At 46.5% G+C, this 24296-nt stretch overlaps 1 protein-coding gene across 1 annotated transcript; it reads right to left on the bottom strand.

Moving 5' to 3' along the window:
- LOC106808073 (AP-3 complex subunit beta-2-like) lies at positions 1-24296 on the bottom strand. Its single transcript, XM_014810630.1, has 24 exons — positions 24129-24296; positions 19869-19944; positions 19482-19556; positions 18875-18970; positions 18177-18337; positions 17754-17820; positions 16562-16772; positions 15485-15732; positions 15091-15157; positions 14200-14306; positions 13162-13350; positions 12861-12903; positions 11725-11910; positions 10577-10916; positions 9787-9841; positions 7484-7577; positions 6969-7181; positions 5886-6133; positions 5492-5558; positions 4601-4707; positions 3563-3751; positions 3255-3297; positions 2120-2305; positions 1-1311 (listed from the first exon to the last, which is right to left on the bottom strand). Exons 1-24 carry the CDS (start codon positions 24242-24244, stop codon positions 971-973), a joined length of 3525 nt encoding a protein of 1174 aa, XP_014666116.1. The 5' UTR covers positions 24245-24296; the 3' UTR covers positions 1-970.

The following is a 24296-nucleotide window of genomic DNA, read 5'->3' as shown; positions in this document are numbered from 1 at the left end:
CTTCTTGTAAAGGTGCCTCCTCTTTCCAACTTAAGTGGTTTCGAGTTATCACCACACTTATTGGGGATTTCCTAATTAGGCTGACATAGTTATAATTCTGCAGAGAGCCATTTTACATAAAACGAAACAACACATCTATGAATATAAGAATTGAATAAGCATCTGCCACATTTACTATTAATTCGACTATACTCAACATTGTGGTATTTCTGACAAAACCAATATTCTTTAGCTCATATTTTTCTCATACTTGTAAGCACTTTGTGTAAAATAATTTAATTTCAAGATAAATAAAAATTATTTACTGAAACAAAATTATTTTACAAGACAAATTGAAATCTGATAATATTACTCAACGTAATGCAGTTGGTTGCTTCGGCACGTCGTAGCTTATGATAAATAAGTGCCTCGATATGACCTTATACTACAACAACAACAAACTTTGCATTCACGGGGCGTTTTTCTCCAGGTAAGGATATGTACATGTGCTGCCGCGCTCACATCCTCCTCCCTTGCGCGGGAAGCTCACCGAATACACCACACGCCGTACGCGTAGATACGGTAGGGCGTCCCACAAATGAACGCGCGTGTTCCATTGCCTGACTGATTACACTACAAGCCACACAGGGAGGAGGAAAGCACCTCTCATGCGTTCGGCGCCACGAACGAACGCGCGGCAGCTCCTGCTGCACAGACAACGCGGGACTGCAGGAAAGCGGCCCCGATCCGTTCCCACGCAAAATTGCGATTGGACTCAGCATCCGGGATCTCTTCCCAGCATCCAGGATCTTTTCCCAACATCAGGGACGAGTTCCCAGCATCTAGGATGCCTTCCCAGCATCAGGAATGACTCCGCAGCATCCGGGAGGACTGCGACAGCATCCGAGATGACCCCCTGTCGTCCGCACAATTCCTCCTCGGCTTCCGGGACCTCGCCACCCCCCCCTCCCCATCGCATCTCGCACGACGATCACGCGGCGCATAACGACTTCGTTATCTCCTTCAGCAGCATCGATCCGACGACCATCTTCTCGCAGTGCACGACGACGGAGGCGGCAGCGTTGCCGTCGGCGACGCGCACGGAGACGAGCACGAAGGCGTGCGAGGCGCGCGTGCGCGCGGCAAAGTGCAGCGTCGAGAGGTCGGGGGCAGGGACGGGCGCGAGGTTGGCAACGTCGTAGACGCGCTGCCGCAGCCACGCCTCGCTGCCTCCTCCACCTGCCTCCCTACCGCTCGCTGCTGCTGCTGCCGCAGCTGCCGCAGGGGGCAGGGCCGCGCTGCCCGTGTTCTCGTTCATGCCCTTCAGCTTGGCTGCAAGAATGAAGATTGAGATTGAAGATTGCAGGAACGAAGATCGAAACGAAGATCGTTTGAAGATTGTAAGAATGAAGATTGCATGAACGAAGATTGAGTTTGAGGATTGTAAGAAAGAAGATAGCAGGAACGAAGATTGAGTTTGAAGATTGCAAGATTGAAGATTGCAGGAACAAAGATTGAGTTTGAAGATTGCAAGAATGAAGATTGAGTTTGAAGGTTTGAGCTTGAAAGATTGTGAGAAAGAAGATCGATTGAAAATTCCAAGAACAATGGTTGAGATTGAAAGACATGTGGAGTGGAGGCTTGGGACATCTCTATGGGGATGCAGATCCACTGCCATTAACACATGTGGGTTAGACAAACTCATCAATCTATGCCATCGAGCTATAAAGTTAGCGATAAACAGTATATTGAGATGGAAGATTGCAAGAATGAAGGCTACACCAATAAGTTGAACGGGTGAGCATAAAGGGTTTACACTACCGACTTTGTGTTGGCGATTAGGCGAATTAGACCAACTTCCCAACTATACAACCGACAATCGGCAGTGTAAACGCAAAATTTGTGCGACCAACCGATCGATAGCAACTAGTTGGGAGATTAGAACATGTTCTATTTTCGCCAACTCAGAGTTGCCGAATTGCGAAATTGGTCCAACTTGCCAATTTGCCAACATAAAGTGGTAGTGTAAACCCTACTTAACTCGGTGTGGTTCCGCCACCGAAGATTGAGACTAAGGATTGTTCGAATGAAGACACGACTGCATCAATAAAGTTGCATCTCAATAAGGATGCATCGTCACCTTGCTGCAGCCGGAAGTCGTTGTCGGTGATGATGATCGGCTGCAGCTGCTCTCCGACGGGCGCCGGCAAACTCACGGCGTGGCTTCCCGTTGCCGCGACGACGACCTCGAGCACAGCCGGCTGCGTCGTGTCGGCGTAGTCGATGCCGATCGTCGCACTGCGTGATTCGCCGACGGCCAGGCACTCTGTAAACGTCAAGCGCGCACGCACGGCCGTGATTGGTCTGTTGCGTAAGTAGTTTAGACCAGTGCTTCTTAAACTATTTCAGTGTCATTCATCGTCGAGTCTTTATCACAAAATTTCATTCACCCGCGGCTTAATTTCCTTGTGTTTTTGGTAAGTTTCATTCATCCCAAAATAATTTCATTCACCCTTGGGTAAACCACTCACCAATTTAAGAAGCACTGGTTCAGACTGTGTTGCTGTCGCATATTATTTAATATTGTATCATGTTACTACATGGCTCGATACGTAAATGAAGAATCATTAGTGATCCCATTGTTCGTCCTTGTGCGGTTTGTCCACGGCAGCCATCGTTGTTTTGATATGTAATAATTATACCATTGGTCTCTGATTTATCGGACTTTGTATTTAAAGCCACACATTGCTTAAACAACGTTTTTGAAAAACGAACCGTATGCATGCTATTATAATCAGATAAAAGGGGACACGAACTCGGTTAAATGGGATATTTTCTGCAGAACAAACTTCTTTTCTTCAGTGAACTTTGTAAAACGATCCTAAACTTAAAAACAAACTGACAATTCTCAGCTTTTTAGTCGATTCTTGACATAATGACCTCAGAAAACATTTTAATGGATAAACTTGTGTGTACAGATGATCGCATGAGGTACAAGTGGACATGCACGTGCGACTGAAAATTGGTTCATTTCCATTGTTTCCAAACAGTCTCAATAAAGCAGCGACCACTGTACGAATCGTTATCATAGAGCCACAATTTTTCTGACAACAGCCCTTGGGTGAGTGACACCCTAATCATGCTACATAATCAATGTGCTGGTAATGAATGATTTGCTCAGTGTACAGAAGCCTCAGGAGCCTATCTTGTCCATTAGAGGAGATACTACAATACATGCCAACACACTCTCACTCACACTCAGTTCACAGACTCACCGATTTCAGGAAAGCTTTTCAACTCCATTCCTGGTGATGATTTCTGCAATTGTGCAGGATGAAACTATTGCATATTGGCTTCACGAAACTATTACAAACGTCTAACGTGCATCACAAAAATATACTTCATCGCTGCACCGACCAACACCATACAATTAATTCTCAAGACAATCAAATAATAAAATGTATGAGAATAATAAAATATACACACACACACACGCACACGCACACGCACACGCACACGCACACACATGAGCGTCACCAGGTCACTCATAAATCAGCTGCCATCAACAGGTGCACACGCTTACCTTCTGGCTCAGTGAGATCTTCTTGATGTCATTGTCACTGTGGTTTGTTAGCGTCAGTTCGACTGTCACCATGCTGGCAGAGTAAATGTTCTCCCCGCGCGTGAACCGGTAGCTCACCGACAGACCCGCGCCTGCCATCCGATTCAGCAGCTCGTGCGTTCGCGTCGGCACGTGCGCTGGTGCTGTCACCTAGTGACGACGTTCGCAACATTATTATTATTTTTATTAAATCTTTATTGGATGTAATTCAAATGCAAATACGTACACTAAACACAGTCTTTTTTCGTGGCAAAAAAATCTGATAGATGCAATAGTGTTGTTGAGGAAACATATGCAATAGTGTTGAGGTTGTGTTAGGAACGTCGTAGTCTTTGTTGAACATCGTGACGTTTTAGTCTACGTGATCGCGCTGTAACTGCCGCCGTTATCGTTGTTATGCGCTGTTACTACTATTGTTAGTTCGAATCGAGCATCCAGTAGTGAACATTTTCAAAACATTGTTCGCAAACCAGTCTCTCTGGTTAGATGTTATTCCATATGTTGTAAAGAGAACTAACCTTTCTAATACTAAATAAAATAGCATTGCAAACGTACAGGTATATCGCACAGTAATGCAGCATTCACTAGTCTTCGTACGATGCAAATAGATGACTGAGAGAGAGAGAGAGAGGCAGAGACAGAGAGAGAGAAAGAGAGAGAGAGAGAGAGACAAAGAAAGAAAGAGAGAGAGGGGGCTAGGAAGAGAGATGGCGATAGCATAAAAAAAGAGAGCTGATGAATGTATTGGCAACAGCACAGTAGAAAGAGAGCGAGCAGGGGGATGGTTATGCAACAGGAAGACAGGTGGTGGGGGAGAGAAGCGGGTAGGGAAAGGGTCACATAATAGGAACATGGGAGGGGTAGTAGCGGGGCAGGGTTAAGGAGAACCGCTACTGAAGCCCTTCTGTTATTACACATTTCAGGCGATCTCTCACCCTCCGCGCCTCAGCATCAGGCTCCCCCACAGAGCGTGTGCGTGTCTCTGTGCAGAATACATACTGTTAGTTGCATAGTTGATGTCTTCTCAGATGTACTCCCACTAGAGAGGAGGGAGGGGGTTAACGTTTCACCTGGCTTCAGGAAGGGGGACACAGCCACACTCGGCACTACAATACAAAACGTCAAACCATAAGCATAGAGCTGGGGCAGAGTAGCTGGAGCAAAGTAGCAGCAACAGCAGGCATGGCAGCAGCAGATGCAAAACATTGTTCCATAGCATAGAGGAATAAGATGCATCTGTGTCGCAAGCGAGTTATTGAGGTAAATGCCATGCAGGAGAGAGAGCTTCGTCGGTGAGTCAATGAAACTTCTCACACACACAAGCTGCTATAAACACAACGGGCGCACGGCCCCTGGGTGGTCTGCTGCCACACCAAGCCACTACCTGCTGCTGCTGCTGCTGCTGCTGCTTCTGCACCGCCGTAACACTGCCTGCAAAATAATGTGTCATTGCCGTACAGTATGTTATATATGCTATGTTACATACACTGCATTACGTATGCTACGTTACATACACTGCATTATGTATAATACGTTACGCAGTCACGTATGTTAAGTTATGTATGCTAGGATGCATAGGCTATCTCACGTATGTTATGTTATGTATGCTAGGATACATGTATAGGCTACGGAGCGTGTCACGTTGCATGTGATATGCTAGTAAACCGCCAACAGTTGCACGCGCAGAACGGACGACGTAATGCATGACCAACCATAAGATCGCACCAATTTTTTTGGCAGCAGACCCGTTTACCCTGGAAAAGTGGAAACGTGTAAATTTCCACTCCTACCTTGTACAAGCTAACATGATGACATCACACGACTGATTGCCCACCGCATGCCCCCCCTCCCCGGGTCCCGGCAGCAGTTGTACTCAAGAACGTGGCTTACCATCATCTAGGTCCAGCAGTAGGTCCACTGCCTCCTTTTTCGGAGCTTTTGCATGTTTCGGTGGTCGCTGCAAATGCAAGCAATGATTGTCACTATGGGGACAAGTTACCCTGTTGAAATTTCGGGCATGGAAGGCCGGCCTTCAGTCAGCAATGAAATGCAGCCCTCGCTGGCCTAACTAGGTGTAGGTGTGCTAGCTACGCTGAGAACAACTTGGTGTATACGGACACTCGTAATAGTTATTATGTATATATACAAAAAGATCTGTAATTATGCACACAGATGAGCAGTTCAGCAGATCGGCTGTCGAGCTCGTCTCGGTAAACGCTTTGGATCGATCTCAAAATGTAACTGATTTCTTTTGGGAATCTTTTAGTTCACTCAATTATTTTACCTTCTTGGGCTTCACCACGACTACAGGCTCCTCCTCAGATTCCTCCTCCTCGCTGGAGCTATCCTCCGCCTCGCTCGACGATTCGTCACTCTCGCTGCTCTCCTCTTCCTCCTCCTCCGCCTCCTCTCCATCCTTCCCAGATTTGCTGCTTCCCGCCTCCTCTGCCTCAGCATCTTCCTCCTCCTCCTCCTCCTCGCTTCCCGACTCTTCACTCGTATCGCTGTCGGAGTCGCTGCCAGATGACGAGTCTGACGAAAATACAGACAGACTCAAGTTAACGAACACAACGCGGGTGCTCACATTGTGGACGCGTAAAACTGCAAACGCCAATCTGTATTAGCGAACACCTCTACATAACAGACATGTGCCTATAAAGCATACTTTTCGCATTTCCTTGGAGTGATCTGTCAAACACACACAGTGAGTGACAGACAAACCTGTGCATAATGGTCGCTCGTAGGAAACACCTTTAAAGTGTCCTATATAAATAGGTGTCTGTTCTATAGAGATGGTTTCACTGCATAACTGTGGCTCAAGCGAAAGGCCAAGCATCCTTAATAGACAGGTGCCCATTCTATACCAGACAAGTTACTGCGTTTGTGTTCCAATCGATAAATTAGATACCGCACGTGATCAGCTAACTGCTTCATGTTCAACTATTGAAATCTTCAGGTCGACTCATTCATTAAACTTCATCGACTTGGACTGAATTCATTAGCTTACTAGCTGACAGACAGCAAGAGTGAGATCGCGAGCGTGACACTGTGCAGCATGTTCTCTGATCAATCTGATCGATTTTTTGCAGTTCAACGACTAACATTTGTCACTTTTCTAGCCGAGAAAGAGCGCGCAAGAGAGAGATAGAGCGAGCGCGAGAGAGAGCGCATGCGAGAGGGAGCGCGTGCGAGAGGGAGCGAGCGTGAGACAGAGCGCGTGCGAGAGAGAGGGCGCACGAGAAAGATCGCGTGTGAGAGCGCGAGAGAGAGCACGCGCGAAAGGGAGAGCGCGTGAGAGAGAGCACGCGAGAGAGAGAGAGAGAGAGAGAGAGAGAGAGCGTATGTGGGGTGTGCCGTGCGCTCGTACCTTCGGACGAATGCTCGCTGTCCGAGTAGAACGACTGCTTCTTCTTCGTCGTCTTCTTCGACTTGACGGTTGGGTCAGACCACGGCATCGGCACCTCGACGTTACGCACCGACGGATCGGCGGCCGTCGCCGGCCAGTCCGGAAGCTCCTGGTAGCCACTCGCCTTCGCGTTGTTGAAGTGAGAGAGTGTGCCGAGCTGGAACTGGTCTCTCTCTGTGCGTGTGGGAGAGAGAAACAGAGCAAGATGCAATCCTTGTTAACGTATGTGTGCGTGTGTGAGAAAGACAGAAAGATGTGATGATTTGTAATGTATGTGTGTGCGTGGGAGCGAGAAAGAGAGAAAGATGCAACGATTGCTAATGTATGTGTGCAGGAGCTGGATCTGGTCTCTCTCTGTGCGTGTGTGCGTGAGAGAAAGAGAGAAAGATGCAACAATTGGTAATGTATGTGTGCAGGAGCTGGAACTGGTCTCTCCGCATGTGTGTGTGTGTGTGCGTGTGCGTGCGTGAGTCAAAGTAGGTTCGTTAGAATCTCCAGCTTCAGCAGCTTGATGTGGGTCGGATCCATCGGCCGCACAAAGAAGCTCTTCAGGTACGGCTCAAACATGCTCTGCAACGGCGTCGCCATGGTTACCACAGATAGCACCGCACACAAGCGCAGCAACGACCTGCTTTTCATCAACGTAGCCACAGTTACCACGGTTACTGCCGACACAACCTCAGAAAGAACATGTTCTGTGGCGACGTTTCCATGGTTTCAGCTGTTACCATGGTTTCCACAGTGATTCTCTCCATACAGTAGACACTGGGGTGTTTATAATATGCCAAGGTTATGTAATGGTATTGCTATATTGTAATGTACGGGTTATGCCATAACATGTTGATAACATGTGAGATGTTTGCCCCGTGGGATACATAAGAGTGACTAGTTACATAGTACCGATGCATGTTACATTATCTAAGGTATTATTCCAGACTTACCTTTAGCAATAGCAGATTTTACACTTATTTATACATAGGATAAGCATACATACATAATGTATAAGCACACGCACGTAGACACACACACACACACACACACATAAGCATACATACATACATATACATGTACAAATACATATACTTATATATATGCATAGATAGCATAGATACATTACATTTAATTGAAATATCACGGGCTCAAATGACATACATTAATAGTACGTTACTGTTTCATCAATGATTGACTAGATCAGAATGATCCTAGATGTATGCTGTCTGACATAAACTGTTGATGCCAATACTCAATGAAAACATATACGAGACAGTACGAACATACCCTGTGACTACACACGCACGCACGCACGCACTCACGCACGCACGCACGCACGCACGCACAAACACACACACACCCACACACAAATACACACATAGCCAACCACCAAAGACGCAGTGTTAGTATCGAGTGTTGACAGTGTTTGGTTCAACCACGTGCTTCCCCGCGTGCAACCACAGTCCGCTCATGAGGTGGACTAGAATCCCGCGTGCGACCGCTGCATGCGTGCATGCGTGCGTTGCGCACGTGAGACTACATGGCGATGGAAGAGTTGACGATGTCTCACATACAACCACACACGTCTCAGCTCAGGGGGTCAAATTTGAATTATTTAAGGGCACGGCAAGTTTTACCTTCGATTTAAACAGAAACCTTGGGGCACAATGCAAGTTGGAGCATCACCGTGGCAATCCACTCCAACGCTACCTCCAAAGAAGGGTGATCGGGGCAAAATACTTTTCATCAACACTTTTATGTGGGTGAGCAAGGGACACGGTAATACAAAAACGGTATTTATTGGAAGGACAACCACTGCAATTCATTGCAGTGGACAGCAGTCAGATTTTGAAGTGCCACAGTAAGTAAGGACAACCACTGCAGTTCATTGCAAATCAGTCAGATTTTGAAATGCCACAGTAAGTAAGGAGGGACCAATAAGACAGGGGCCAGACAATAACATATACAACGGGAGGGAAGATGGGAGGGGACGTAGTTCAATAGCGTCGCACCATATCGTCGCACGTACGAACCCACAGCGCACCGAGAACACGAGGAAGAAACCCTACACCACAAACCCCCCCACCTCTTATAGCCGGCTCAACCCGCGCTTGCCACTCGTGTTACGGATAAGAATTAATCGAGGGTTATCAGAAGCTGGAAGTGCTTGCTGGTTATGTGTACACCTACTTCTACTGCCTACTACTGGTGCTCCTACTACGCGCTACATGTTAAAGCATTAGATTTCACGATAGGTATGCCCATGTTAATTTCTCGCCACGAGCGAGCGAACTCTGCGGTCATACGCCGGAGTCACGCTGGGGGTGGTTACCGTGGCGACGACGAGTACAGTGGACACGACAGTTAGCAGCAGACTCACACATGGCTAGATAGAATAGCGTATCGTCGAGGAGAAGGAGAGAGCGAAGGAGATGGCGAACACAATGCTCGCCACTACGGAACCCAGCAGCCAATCTACGTGTTTGTTATGCCTGCCGCCGGACGATGCTGCGTCGTCGTTTACGAGTCTGCTTACCATGTACACGCGTGTGTTTGCGCTGCTGCTACTACCTGCCTGCGATTCCTGAAATGCCAGAGGGTGTTAGAGACGGAATGCGCAACAACGCGCGTGGCCGGGGCCGAGCGTGCGACGAGAGCAGGGGGCGCTACCGCTGCTGCCCTCTACGCGCAAACGCCTCTCGCCGCTGCTGGCCCCTGCGCGCGTAGCTCTCGCGCGCGCGAGCGAGCGACGACGTGACACGGCGTGTGAAACTGAAGCTGCTCTCACCTTGCGAGTCGTCGTCATGGTAGCGATGTTACTGAGCACGACCGACTGAATCTCCCTGCAAGAAACAATACGGGTTGTTTGAGTGAGAGTGAGGGTGGGCTAGTGCAATGTAAGGGTGAGCTAGTGGAGGGTGAGGGCAAGGATAAGCTGGTAGAAAGGGTCACGGTGAAAATAAGCTGGTAGAGGGGGTGAGGGTGACTCTCTCCGGGACACTCATCTGCCACACTCATCTGTCTCACCTGTGATCACTCACCCGCCACACCCCGTCTCACCTGTAATCACTCACCCGCCACACCCCGTCTCACCTGTGATCACTCACCCGCCACACCCCGTCTCACCTGTAATCACTAACCCGCCACACCCCGTCTCACCTGTGATCACTCACCCGCCACACCCCATCTCACCTGTGATCACTCACCCGCTGCGCGTGTTCCATTGCCTGACTGATTACACTACAAGCCACACAGGGAGGAGGAAAGCACCTCTCATGCGTTCGGCGCCACGAACGAACGCGCGGCAGCTCCTTCTGCACAGACAACGCAGGACTGCAGAAAAGCGGGCCCGATCCGTTCCCACACAAAATTGCAATTGGACTCAGCATCCGGGATCTCTTTCCAGCATCCAGAATCTCTTGCCAGCATCAGGGACGAGTTCCCAGCATCTAGGATGCCTTCCCAGCATCAGGAATGACTCCGCAGCATCCAAGACAACCCCCTGTCGTCCGCACAATTCCTTCTCGGCTTCCGGGACCTCGACCCCCCCCCCTCCCCGCCGCATCCCGCACGACGATCACGCGGCGCATAACGACTTCGTTATCTCCTTCAGCAGCATCGATCCGACGACCATCTTCTCGCAGTGCACGACGACGGAGGCGGCAGCGTTGCCGTCGGCGACGCGCACGGAGACGAGCACGAAGGCGTGCGAGGCGCGCGTGCGCGCGGCAAAGTGCAGCGTCGAGAGGTCGGGGGCAGGGACGGGCGCGAGGTTGGCAACGTCGTAGACGCGCTGCCGCAGCCACGCCTCGCTGCCTCCTCCACCTGCCTCCCTACCGCTCGCTGCTGCTGCTGCCGCAGCTGCCGCAGGGGGCAGGGCCGCGCTGCCCGTGTTCTCGTTCATGCCCTTCAGCTTGGCTGCAAGAATGAAGATTGAGATTGAAGATTGCAGGAACGAAGATCGAAACGAAGATCGTTTGAAGATTGTAAGAATGAAGATTGCATGAACGAAGATTGAGTTTGAGGATTGTAAGAAAGAAGATAGCAGGAACGAAGATTGAGTTTGAAGATTGCAAGATTGAAGATTGCAGGAACAAAGATTGAGTTTGAAGATTGCAAGAATGAAGATTGAGTTTGAAGGTTTGAGCTTGAAAGATTGTGAGAAAGAAGATCGATTGAAAATTGCAAGAACAATGGTTGAGATTGAAAGACATGTGGAGTGGAGGCTTGGGACATCTCTATGGGGATGCAGATCCACTGCCATTAACACATGTGGGTTAGACAAACTCATCAATCTATGCCATCGAGCTATAAAGTTAGCGATAAACAGTATATTGAGATGGAAGATTGCAAGAATGAAGGCTACACCAATAAGTTGAACGGGTGAGCATAAAGGGTTTACACTACCGACTTTGTGTTGGCGATTAGGCGAATTGGACCAACTTCCCAACTATATAACCGATAATCGGCAGTGTAAACGCAAAAGTTGTGCGACCAACCGATCGATAGCAACTAGTTGGGAGATTAGAACATGTTCTATTTTCGCCAACTCGGAGTTGCCGAATTGCGAAATTGGTCCAACTTGCCAATTTGCCAACATAAAGTGGAAGTGTAAACCCTACTTAACTCGGTGTGGTTCCGCCAACGAAGATTGAGACTAAGGATTGTTCGAATGAAGACTCGACTGTATCAATAAAGTTGCATCTCAATAAAGATGCATCGTCACCTTGCTGCAGCCGGAAGTCGTTGTCGGTGATGATGATCGGCTGCAGCTGCTCTCCGACGGGCGCCGGCAGACTCACGGCGTGGCTTCCCGTTGCCGCGACGACGACCTCGAGCACAGCCGGCTGCGTCGTGTCGGCGTAGTCGATGCCGATCGTCGCGCTGCGCAATTCGCCGACGGCCAGGCACTCTGTAAACGTCAAGGGCGCACGCACGGCCGTCATTGGTCTGTTGCGTAAGTAGTTTAGACCAGTGCTTCTTAAACTATTTCAGTGTCATTCATCGTCGAGTCTTTATCACAAAATTTCATTCACCCGCGGCTTAATTTCCTTGTGTTTTTGGTAAGTTTCATTCACCCCAAAATAATTTCATTCACCCTTGGGTGAACCACTCACCAATTTAAGAAGCACTGGTTCAGACTGTGTTGCTGTCGCATATTATTAAATATTGTATCATGTTACTACATGGCTCGATACATAAATGAAGAATCATTAGTGATCACATTGTTCGTCCTTGTGCGGTTTGTCCACGGCAGCCATCGTTGTTTTGATATGTAATAATTATTACATTGGTCTCTGATTTATCGGACTTCGTATTTAAAGCCACACATTGCTTAAACAACGTTTTTGAAAAACGAAACGTACGCATGCTATTATAATCAGATAAAAGGGGACACGACCTCGGTTAAATGGGATATTTTCTGCAGAACAAACTTCTTTTCTTCAGTGAACTTTGTAAAACGATCCTAAACTTAAAAACAAATTGACAATTCTCAGCTTTTTAGTCGATTCTTGACATAATGACCTCACAAAACATTTTTATGGATAAACTTGTGTGTAACAGATGATCGCATGAGGTACAAGTGGACATGCACGTGCGACTGAAAATTGGTTCATTTCCATTGTTTCCAACCAGTCTCAATAAAGCAGCGACCACTGTACGAATCATTATCATAGAGCCACAATTTTTCTGACAACAGCCCTTGGGTGAGTAGCACCCTAATCATGCTACATAATCAATGTGCTGGTAATGAATGATTTGCTCAGTGTACAGAAGCCTCAGGAGCCTATCTTGTCCATTAGAGGAGATACTACAATACATGCCAACACACTCTCACTCACACTCAGTTCACAGACTCACCGATTTCAGGAAAGCTTTTCAACTCCATTCCTGGTGATGATTTCTGCAATTGTGCAGGATGAAACTATTGCATGTTGGCTTCACGAAACTATTACAAACGTGCATTACAAAAATATACTTCATCGCTGCACCGACCAACACCATACAATTAATTCTCAAGACAATCAAATAATAAAATGTATGAGAATAATAAAATATACACACACACACACGCATACGCACACGCACACGCATACGCACACACATGAGCGTCACCAGGTCACTCATAAATCAGCTGCCATCAACAGGTGCACACGCTTACCTTCTGGCTCAGTGAGATCTTCTTGATGTCATTGTCACTGTGGTTTGTTAGCGTCAGTTCGACTGTCACCATGCTGGCAGAGTAAATGTTCTCCCCGCGCGTGAACCGGTAGCTCACCGACAGACCCGCGCCTGCCATCCGATTCAGCAGCTCGTGCGTTCGCGTCGGCACGTGCGCTGGTGCTGTCACCTAGTGACGACGTTCGCAACATTATTATTATTTTTATTAAATCTTTATTGGATGTAATTCAAATGCAAATACGTACACTAAACACAGTCTTTTTTCGTGGCAAAAAAATCTGATAGATGCAATAGTGTTGTTGAGGAAACATATGCAATAGTGTTGAGGTTGTGTTAGGAACGTCGTAGTCTTTGTTGAACATCGTGACGTTTTAGTCTACGTGATCGCGCTGTAACTGCCGCCGTTATCGTTGTTATGCGCTGTTACTACTATTGTTAGTTCGAATCGAGCATCCAGTAGTGAACATTTTCAAAACATTGTTCGCAAACCAGTCTCTCTGGTTAGATGTTATTCCATATGTTGTAAAGAGAACTAACCTTTCTAATACTAAATAAAATAGCATTGCAAACGTACAGGTATATCGCACAGTAATGCAGCATTCACTAGTCTTCGTACGATGCAAATAGATGACTGAGAGAGAGAGAGAGAGGCAGAGACAGAGAGAGAGAAAGAGAGAGAGAGAGAGAGACAAAGAAAGAAAGAGAGAGAGGGGGCTAGGAAGAGAGATGGCGATAGCATAAAAAAAGAGAGCTGATGAATGTATTGGCAACAGCACAGTAGAAAGAGAGCGAGCAGGGGGATGGTTATGCAACAGGAAGACAGGTGGTGGGGGAGAGAAGCGGGTAGGGAAAGGGTCACATAATAGGAACATGGGAGGGGTAGTAGCGGGGCAGGGTTAAGGAGAACCGCTACTGAAGCCCTTCTGTTATTACACATTTCAGGCGATCTCTCACCCTCCGCGCCTCAGCATCAGGCTCCCCCACAGAGCGTGTGCGTGTCTCTGTGCAGAATACATACTGTTAGTTGCATAGTTGATGTCTTCTCAGATGTACTCCCACTAGAGAGGAGGGAGGGGGTTAACGTTTCACCTGGCTTCAGGAAGGGGGACACAGCCACACTCGGCACTACAATACAAAACGTCAAACCATAAGCATAGAGCTGGGGCAGAGTAGCTGGAGCAAAGTAGCAGCAACAGCAGGCATGGCAGCAGCAGATGCAAAACATTGTTCCATAGCATAGAGGAATAAGATGCATCTGTGTCGCAAGCGAGTTATTGAGGTAAATGCCATGCAGGAGAGAGAGCTTCGTCGGTGAGTCAATGAAACTTCTCACACACACAAGCTGCTATAAACACAACGGGCGCACGGCCCCTGGGTGGTCTGCTGCCACACCAAGCCACTACCTGCTGCTGCTGCTGCTGCTGCTGCTTCTGCACCGCCGTAACACTGCCTGCAAAATAATGTGTCATTGCCGTACAGTATGTTATATATGCTATGTTACATACACTGCATTACGTATGCTACGTTACATACACTGCATTATGTATAATACGTTACGCAGTCACGTATGTTAAGTTATGTATGCTAGGATGCATAGGCTATCTCACGTATGTTATGTTATGTATGCTAGGATACATGTATAGGCTACGGAGCGTGTCACGTTGCATGTGATATGCTAGTAAACCGCCAACAGTTGCACGCGCAGAACGGACGACGTAATGCATGACCAACCATAAGATCGCACCAATTTTTTTGGCAGCAGACCCGTTTACCCTGGAAAAGTGGAAACGTGTAAATTTCCACTCCTACCTTGTACAAGCTAACATGATGACATCACACGACTGATTGCCCACCGCATGCCCCCCCTCCCCGGGTCCCGGCAGCAGTTGTACTCAAGAACGTGGCTTACCATCATCTAGGTCCAGCAGTAGGTCCACTGCCTCCTTTTTCGGAGCTTTTGCATGTTTCGGTGGTCGCTGCAAATGCAAGCAATGATTGTCACTATGGGGACAAGTTACCCTGTTGAAATTTCGGGCATGGAAGGCCGGCCTTCAGTCAGCAATGAAATGCAGCCCTCGCTGGCCTAACTAGGTGTAGGTGTGCTAGCTACGCTGAGAACAACTTGGTGTATACGGACACTCGTAATAGTTATTATGTATATATACAAAAAGATCTGTAATTATGCACACAGATGAGCAGTTCAGCAGATCGGCTGTCGAGCTCGTCTCGGTAAACGCTTTGGATCGATCTCAAAATGTAACTGATTTCTTTTGGGAATCTTTTAGTTCACTCAATTATTTTACCTTCTTGGGCTTCACCACGACTACAGGCTCCTCCTCAGATTCCTCCTCCTCGCTGGAGCTATCCTCCGCCTCGCTCGACGATTCGTCACTCTCGCTGCTCTCCTCTTCCTCCTCCTCCGCCTCCTCTCCATCCTTCCCAGATTTGCTGCTTCCCGCCTCCTCTGCCTCAGCATCTTCCTCCTCCTCCTCCTCCTCGCTTCCCGACTCTTCACTCGTATCGCTGTCGGAGTCGCTGCCAGATGACGAGTCTGACGAAAATACAGACAGACTCAAGTTAACGAACACAACGCGGGTGCTCACATTGTGGACGCGTAAAACTGCAAACGCCAATCTGTATTAGCGAACACCTCTACATAACAGACATGTGCCTATAAAGCATACTTTTCGCATTTCCTTGGAGTGATCTGTCAAACACACACAGTGAGTGACAGACAAACCTGTGCATAATGGTCGCTCGTAGGAAACACCTTTAAAGTGTCCTATATAAATAGGTGTCTGTTCTATAGAGATGGTTTCACTGCATAACTGTGGCTCAAGCGAAAGGCCAAGCATCCTTAATAGACAGGTGCCCATTCTATACCAGACAAGTTACTGCGTTTGTGTTCCAATCGATAAATTAGATACCGCACGTGATCAGCTAACTGCTTCATGTTCAACTATTGAAATCTTCAGGTCGACTCATTCATTAAACTTCATCGACTTGGACTGAATTCATTAGCTTACTAGCCGACAGACAGCAAGAGTGAGATCGCGAGCGTGACACTGTGCAGCATGTGCTCTGCTCGATCTGATCGATTTTTTGCCGTTCAACGACTAACATTTGTCACTTTTCTAGCCGAGAAAGAGCGCGCAAGAGAGAGCGCGCAAGAGAGAGATAGAGCGAGCGCGAGAGAGAGCGCATGCCAGAGGGAGCGAGCGTGAGACAGAGCACGTGCGAGAGAGCGTACGAGAAAGATCGCGTGTGAGAGCGCGAGAGGGAGAGCGCGCGAGAGAGAGATCGCGTGTGAGAGCGCGAGAGGGAGAGCGCGCGAGAGAGAGAGAGAGAGAGCGTATGTGGGGTGTGCCGCGCGCTCGTACCTTCGGACGAATGCTCGCTGTCCGAGTAGAACGACTGCTTCTTCTTCGTCGTCTTCTTCGACTTGACGGTCGGGTCAGACCACGGCATCGGCACCTCGACGTTACGCACCGACGGATCGGCGGCCGTCGCCGGCCAGTCCGGAAGCTCCTGGTAGCCACTCGCCTTCGCGTTGTTGAAGTGAGAGAGTGTGCCGAGCTGGAACTGGTCTCTCTCTGTGCGTGTGGGAGAGAGAAACAGAGCAAGATGCAATCCTTGTTAACGTATGTGTGCGTGTGTGAGAAAGACAGAAAGATGTGATGATTTGTAATGTATGTGTGTGCGTGGGAGAGAGAAAGAGAGAAAGATGCAACGATTGCTAATGTATGTGTGCAGGAGCTGGATCTGGTCTCTCTCTGTGCGTGTGTGCGTGAGAGAAAGAGAGAAAGATGCAACGATTGCTAATGTATGTGTGCAGGAGCTGGATCTGGTCTCTCCGCATGTGTGTGTGTGTGTGCGTGTGCGTGCGTGAGTCAAAGAGAGAGAGAGAGAGAGGGAGGGAGGGAGGGAGGGAGGGGTGGAGGGAGGGACAGAGAGAGAGAGGGAGATGCGACACTCAGTAATCTACATGTGTGGGAACTGAAACTGACTTGTGCATGCCCGCCTTTGAACATGCCCCCCCTTGACGACTCACTCTTGAACATTGAACTCAAGCTGTTCAGTTTTGTTCAGATTACAAATTCAACACGCAACTCTTTTCATTCAGCAGTGGTTGTTTTTGGGTGATACGGGGGACTAGATAGAAACGCTTATGCAATGGCATGAAAGTATACACAAATGATGTGGGGATATAGATCCAGAAGGTGGGTTCAGGGATTCAGCCCTCCCTACCTCACCCTTTCATCACTGTAGGACAGATTTTTCCAGTACAAGGCAAAAATTTCTGATGGTAAGAATGGAATGAAGTGCTTCGAAATTGAAGTCATACAGTCAAAATCTATTCAATCACAACCATATTCACTAGTCCAAAAAATTGGAGTACACCCAGCCTGCATATTGGTGGGTGACCCTTCACTTTCTGAATTCTTGAAATTGCATTTAGGGACGCATAGAAATTCATAAAGAATTAAAATAAAGTGTCCATGCATTAATTTGTGAATATGTGTGATGACTTGAGTGATAAATGCAGGTTTCGTGTCAGTGAAAGTGTCATACCGTTGTTTTGTCCGATAGCAGTTTCTCGATGATTTCCACACAGAATTCCTTCTGCTCTGGATCGAGGCTGCATGGAAAAAACATGACAAATCCGCCATTAGTAAGTCGACTCTACTCTGCATGATACACATGCCTGCTGAAACACGGAGAGTTCGTGGGAGAGGGAGGCGGGTCACAGTTAAAATTAGGGCTAGAGTTATTAGTACTCAGGGTGCGTTGGTGGAAGAGAAATGAGTGTTATAGTTTGAATTAGGACTGGCGTTTTATATTCATTATATTATATATTTATTATCTATATTTATTATTTATTATATATTTTACATTATTATATATATATATATATATTTATTTATTTATTTATTTATTATTATCATTCAGCATTTTATTCAGTAGTCACGACGATGGATGTGCGTGTGCATGCACCTGTGCAGCTTGGGTATCGCGTGTGCAGCCGTCTTGCGCACAAACGGAGACATGTCGGTCACTGATTCCTTGATGGCAAGCATCATGATCGGCGTGATGACTGGCACACGGATGCTGGAGAGCACACGCAGTGCACTCGCACGGATCAGCTGGTTCGGATCCTTAAACACGACGACAAAGACACAGAATAAATCCCACGGACGTAACAACCGTCACAGAAGACTTGCACTTAATTAATATGTCTAATAAATATTAAGAACAGTAGCTGATAATGCCAGCGTACCTGCTCAAACCTGACAGAGTTCATGCAAACGAAAAATAGAAATATGTAGTGAAGTTGTATTGTCTGTTGGCGGATTACTAATCTAGCAAGCATGAGAATTACCGAAATTTGATGCTGCCGTTATGGGCTACAGAAGAGCAAATTAACAGACTTGTCAGCAGAAACTGAGATTGAGATATATATATATTGATATTCATATTTATATATGAATGTATATATATATATATATATATATATATATACTAGAAGTAGCTGTTATGCTCTTTGCAGTTCATTTTACCTAGAAATCCTACTCAAAAGTACATTTTGGCTGCAACGTTTCCAAAGAAATTCAGCAATTGTTTCTTAATTTTGACCTCTGCAATGCAAAGCAGGGTCGATGTTGTGTTGTATCTGCACGGGGTGAGGTATTCACCTTGAGGCCTCGTTGGAACGTGCTGATAGAGAGGAGAGCCAGGTCCTGCTGCTCCTCTGCGTAGCGTACAAGATACACGTATACCAGCTTCTTCACCTGTATGTCAACGTTACAGAAACACACGTTAAAACGTCGCTGTCGCGCGCCATTCTCCCTAGTCTAATCAAGCATCAAGGCTTGTCACTAGTGAACTTGTTAGCCTCACGTCGGCGGGAGAAGCCTATTTTTCTTCAGCAAGTCCCAACTAAAGTGAAACTAAATAAAGTGCCGTTCTTCAAGGGCGCAACAGCAGCGACCACAGTGGTACTCAAACCCCAATACTTCTGCACATACACTTCCGATTACACTACCATTAGGCCATCGCTCAACCACAATGAACTGATCGACACTGATTTTGCCACTTGATGAATGATGGGATGGGAAAGTACACAATACAAAATACTGGTCTTTGGTATATGGTTTGAAAATAAGCATATAAGGGGTAAAACACTCACATATATACCCCATATTCACAAACGGCAACACCATTGTAAGGTAAATCTATATCTCTCCAGTGATTACAAAGCAGAATAACAATGAAACAAAGACAATACGACAGTGGCTATACCTCGATGTTCTTAGACACAACATTCTTCACTACAGCTGGGAAGAGATCGGATGCATCCTTGCCTTTGGCGATCATCTGCAACACCACATTCAAACAGCGCAATAGCTACGATTACGAAAGCGGGCGTCTCAAATGCCTAAAACATTTGTGTCCTAGCAATGTAATGCATATCATGATAAATCAAAATTGTTACAGCAGCACGTCGCGAATATCCACCGATCGACACCTAACGAACAATGATGAGGTGTCAAGTATTTAATTTTAATGTAAGAAGTAAGATATGAATGAAATAACCTAAAACACGGTTTTTTCATGCGGTGAAACTCTGGTACTAACGACGTAAATACGAAGGTCTACATCCATCGCACACCACCAGCACCGACTCACCCCTATGATGCGCTTCATTGCCTCTAGTTTAAGTCCATCCTTGTTGCTGTCCAACATTGTCTTTAAGTCTTCGTGTCTAGCAAAGCAGTAAGTGAAGTTGCTACAATTACAAAGCTAGAACGTGAAGGTAGAATGTGTGCGTGCAACTACGATTACAATTATAATTATAGAATGATTCAACTTACAGTTCTACATTAAAACTACCTCTATTCAAATGCTCAGTGATCCTACCATGGGCAACAGGAGTATATCAAATCCAGGGCCATATCTAGCAGTTGCCTCGGATACTATTAAAAAGTTCAGAGTTAGTTTTCCAGTCCAGAATCATCAACTTCAAGTTTCTTCTGTGCTGGAGTCTATCCTTTCCTCTTCATTGATCTCACGCTCTATCCTCGATCCTCTATTAATTAGGATTACGTGGTCAGCTACCTAGAACCCAACCTGCACGTAGCTTTGCCCTGAACCCCAAGCAGAATGAGTTAGCTACGCCCCTGAAATCATTATCTTCATCACCCTCTCCTCATCCCTCATATCACCCTTAACCTAATGAGTTCCAAAGCACGTTACTAAAATAGTGTCACTGTCAGTACAGCATTCAGCAGCTGAAACACAAATCGATGTGCCCACCGCCTAGTAGTAGTAACTTAGTAACTAGGCTGAACACTAACACTAATACTGAATAGTGACTAACAGAAACAGACTAGCAGTAGCAGCCACTAATGCTGAGCGGGTCTATGTCCCCCAGGGTACTATCGGAGGGTTCCCTGGGAACGGTTCGATATATCGGAACATACCCTGGTACTATCTAATATGCCGGACCGTACCTCGCCTACTCCACTAACGAGTCTAGGGAGTCGCCTACGCCTACTCCCTAACCCTAACCATATCAGATAGTTACCAGGGTATGTTCCGATATATCAAACTGTACCCAGGGTACCCTCCGATAATACCCTGGAGGACATAGACCCTATGAGGGCCACTATTGCACTATGGGCCACAGGCACTTGGAACGTCTCAATAAAAAAAAAAAAAGGTAAATAAACACGAAATGTATTTACTACCAAGTCTTAATGTTTCTCTACTCTATTTCGCTTATTATTGCCAATAATTACCCGTAAATGCCGGTCAAATGCTCATCTGCAACACACAAGTACACCGCACGCCCGCCCTGTGCACAAACAACATGAATAAGAGAGCAGGTAAGAAAGCGTAATCGCAAAATTCGCTCGACGCTCGCTTCATTTCACACCCTCACAGAACTAATACACATCCAACAGCTTCCATCTTAGTATCTATGTGTAGCTAAATGTTCACTTGTTCGAATTATAACTCTGTCCTTTATTCTTACATACTCCCACGAGAGATAGGGGTGCATTGCATGCCGGGACGAGCTGCTGCATGCCTCCAAGCAGCTCCAAGCCTCTGTTTCGAGGCCCACCAAGCCAAGCATAATGCGCGCGGGCATGACGTCACACACACACGACTACAGTGATCGATCGAAAGTAGCGCCGTTGGGGATTTACAGATGATACGTCCTCTTTACATTTTCAGGGAGAGAACATTTCCTGCAGGATTTCACAAGATATCTCTGGCGGGAGTAAGTAAGAACAAAGGACCGAGTTATAATTCGAACAAGTGAACATTTAGCTACACATAGATACCAAGATGGAAGCTGTTGGATGTGTATATGAAGCGAGCGTCGAGCGAATTTTGCGATCACGCGTTCCTACCTGCTCTCTTACTCATGTTGTTTGTGCACAGGGCGGGCGTGCGGTGTACTTGTGTGTTGCAGATGAGCATTTGACTGGCATTTACGGGTAATTATCGGCAATAATAGGCGAAATAGAGTAGAGAAACATTAAGACTGGTAGTAAATACATTTCGTGTTGATTTACCTTTTTATTGAGACGTTTCAAGTGCCTGTGCTATGGGCACTAACAGTAATACTACTATTACTAGTAGCACTAACAAGAATAGTATTGATAACAATAACATTAACAATGAAAGTATCGGAAACGTAAATAACACTGTCACTAAGACGGAGTAAGACAGTAACTGTTAGTGTTAGTGTCACTGTTAGTATTACTATTAGTAGACCTAATACTAATAGTAATAGTAATACTAGTACTAGTACTAGTATTAGTATTAATACTAATACTAATGCTCATAGGGTCTATGTCCCCCAGGGTACTGCCGGAACGTACCCTGGGTACGGTTTGGTATACCGGAACGTACCCTGGTAACTATCTAGATGATATGGTTAGGGTTAGCAGGACCCTAGCTAGGATTTTTTTTCTGTAGCCAAACAATTAGCCAGAATCAATTTTCATTAGCCAATTTGGATTCCTGTTAGCCACATCTGTAGCCTAACATTTTATGAACACAAAAAGGCGTTTAATAATTTTTCGTTTCTTTATTTTTTCACAAACTTTTATATGCATGAAGTACAAAACTACACTTATTTAATGCAAACAAACTATTATTCACCACCTGTCTATGACTGAGACACTAACACTATGATTCACCACCATGACTCTGACTGACTGACAGAGACATTCAAATTGTCTGAATTTTTTTCTTCACTGCTGGCAGGAAAATTCTTCTATCTTTTTTGGCACACCGCTGGACATAACACTTTTCAAAGTCAAACATCTCTTCTTCTGGGCCTTCAATTTTGATAGTTAGAATGTCACAAACACTTTCTGTTTTCAAGTTATTTTTCAGAGCTGTTTTAACCAAATTATGTCTGCTAAAACCCTTCTCCACATCAACTGTTGTGGATGGTAGGGTTACAAACCGCTACTTTTTACAGTACCTGACGCACAATACGCACGAACGTGCATAGACAGTATAGACAGTACTATACACACAGTATAGTTATTTACAGTAATACTAATAGTTTACAGAAGAGTTTTCACAGCACATGCATATACTCTACTACTTTTGTAACTTCGGGATGCTATTGTCAGAACCAGAAAAATTAGCTGCTCATCAAAGCTGTCTATATTCCCCAGTTATTACTTATCAGTTTTACTACCTTTTACAGTACCTCACACACAGTACACACCTCTACGCACGCACGCGTGCGCACACACACACACACACGTGCACGCACATGCGTAGTAAAAATCATTGCCGTGCCGTGTGTGGAGACAGGCCTTTTTTAAACCCCAGGGTTTCTTCTGAGGGAAAATTAGACAACGGTGGTAATGCCGCACGCCTTTGAATCCATCATGTGCGTTTTTCCCCAAACTGGGCATTACCAGCGTTGTCTACTGCACCTACTGCACGCCGTGCAGTAGGCACGAATGTAGATTCTGCAGGCAGACGCGGGTGGAGAGAGGTAGAGGGGGGTTTTGGGGGGTCTCCCCCAGCAAAATTTAAAACATTTGAATGTCTTAGACTGCATTTGATGCACCCCGAAAATAAAATGTCACCCTTTAGTTTAAATCTTACTCTGTTAGCAGACCTACTAAGTCTCACGCTGCGCATTTCGTGAGAGACTCACGCATCTGGAACCATTCTCCTGCACTTCCGCATGCCCTACGCATTCACGCAAAAGGAAAAAAAACGAAAAAAGCAGCCCGCGACACCCCTGTTACCCACGTCCGTGGCTGTGCTTGCTGGCTGGGCGGCATTGATTGAAGTACGGGGGGGGCGAATGCACTGATTGTTACAGTCGCATGGGTGTGGTTATTGCTGTATATGTAGGGGTGGGCACCGCGCTGGTATGAGGGAGCGACAGCAAAACTTTCCAGGAATCGAGGAAAAAGCTGCAATCGGGAATGACACGAGTGTGCCGGCACGCAAAAAGAAACGTTGCTGTTTCGACGATCAAATAGGATCGATGTTTGCTGGGTCATGTTTATTACGGGAAAATTACGTTCGTCACTTTTTTTCGCCAAATAAGACTTTCAATCGCCAGATTACTAATTTGTTCGCCATTGGCGAATTAGCGAGTGGGTAGCGAGGGCCCTGGGTTAGGGGTAGGGTTAAGGTTAGGGTTAGGATTAGAGTTAGGGTTAGGGTTAGGGAGTAGGCGTAGGCGACTCCCTCGACGTTAGTGGAGTAGGCGAGGTACGGTACGTTCCGGTATCCCGGACCGTACCCAGGGTACGTTCCAGCAGTACCCTGAAGGACATAGACCCTATCAGCAATACTAATAGTGATACTAATAGTAATACGAATATATGGGATTATGACTCATGACATGAGACTGAGTATCAGACTCCAGAGTAACATCAGCCAACTGTCAATAACCTTTTGTAGTCAGCAGAGAAGAAACTTCCGCTGGCCGGGTCGATGCCAACATCTGCATCGCCAGTCGAAGACGCCCTATCATTCGCATATGATTGCTGTGCCCCGTTATTCGACATTTTCCACTGTACAGGTGGAAATCTATGAGCAAAATACGATTACGAGGCAATA

The sequence above is a fragment of the Priapulus caudatus genome, unplaced genomic scaffold (genome assembly GCF_000485595.1).
Source record: "Priapulus caudatus unplaced genomic scaffold, Priapulus_caudatus-5.0.1 Scaffold252, whole genome shotgun sequence".
Lineage (NCBI taxonomy): Eukaryota > Metazoa > Priapulida > Priapulimorpha > Priapulimorphida > Priapulidae > Priapulus > Priapulus caudatus.
This window is presented reverse-complemented; position numbering and strand designations above follow the sequence as displayed.

Bases quoted from the DNA above. Each gene is read 5' to 3' on its own strand.
- LOC106808073 (XM_014810630.1), bottom strand. From the start codon at position 24,244: ATGTCGAATAACGGGGCACAGCAATCATATGCGAATGATAGGGCGTCT. The intron at 5,559-5,885 runs GTAAAATAATTG...TTGCATTTGCAG, and splicing joins TCGTGGTGAAGCCCAAGAAG to CGACCACCGAAACATGCAAA. The intron at 3,298-3,562 runs GTAAGCGTGTGC...GCACAATTGCAG, and splicing joins AGATCTCACTGAGCCAGAAG to AAATCATCACCAGGAATGGA.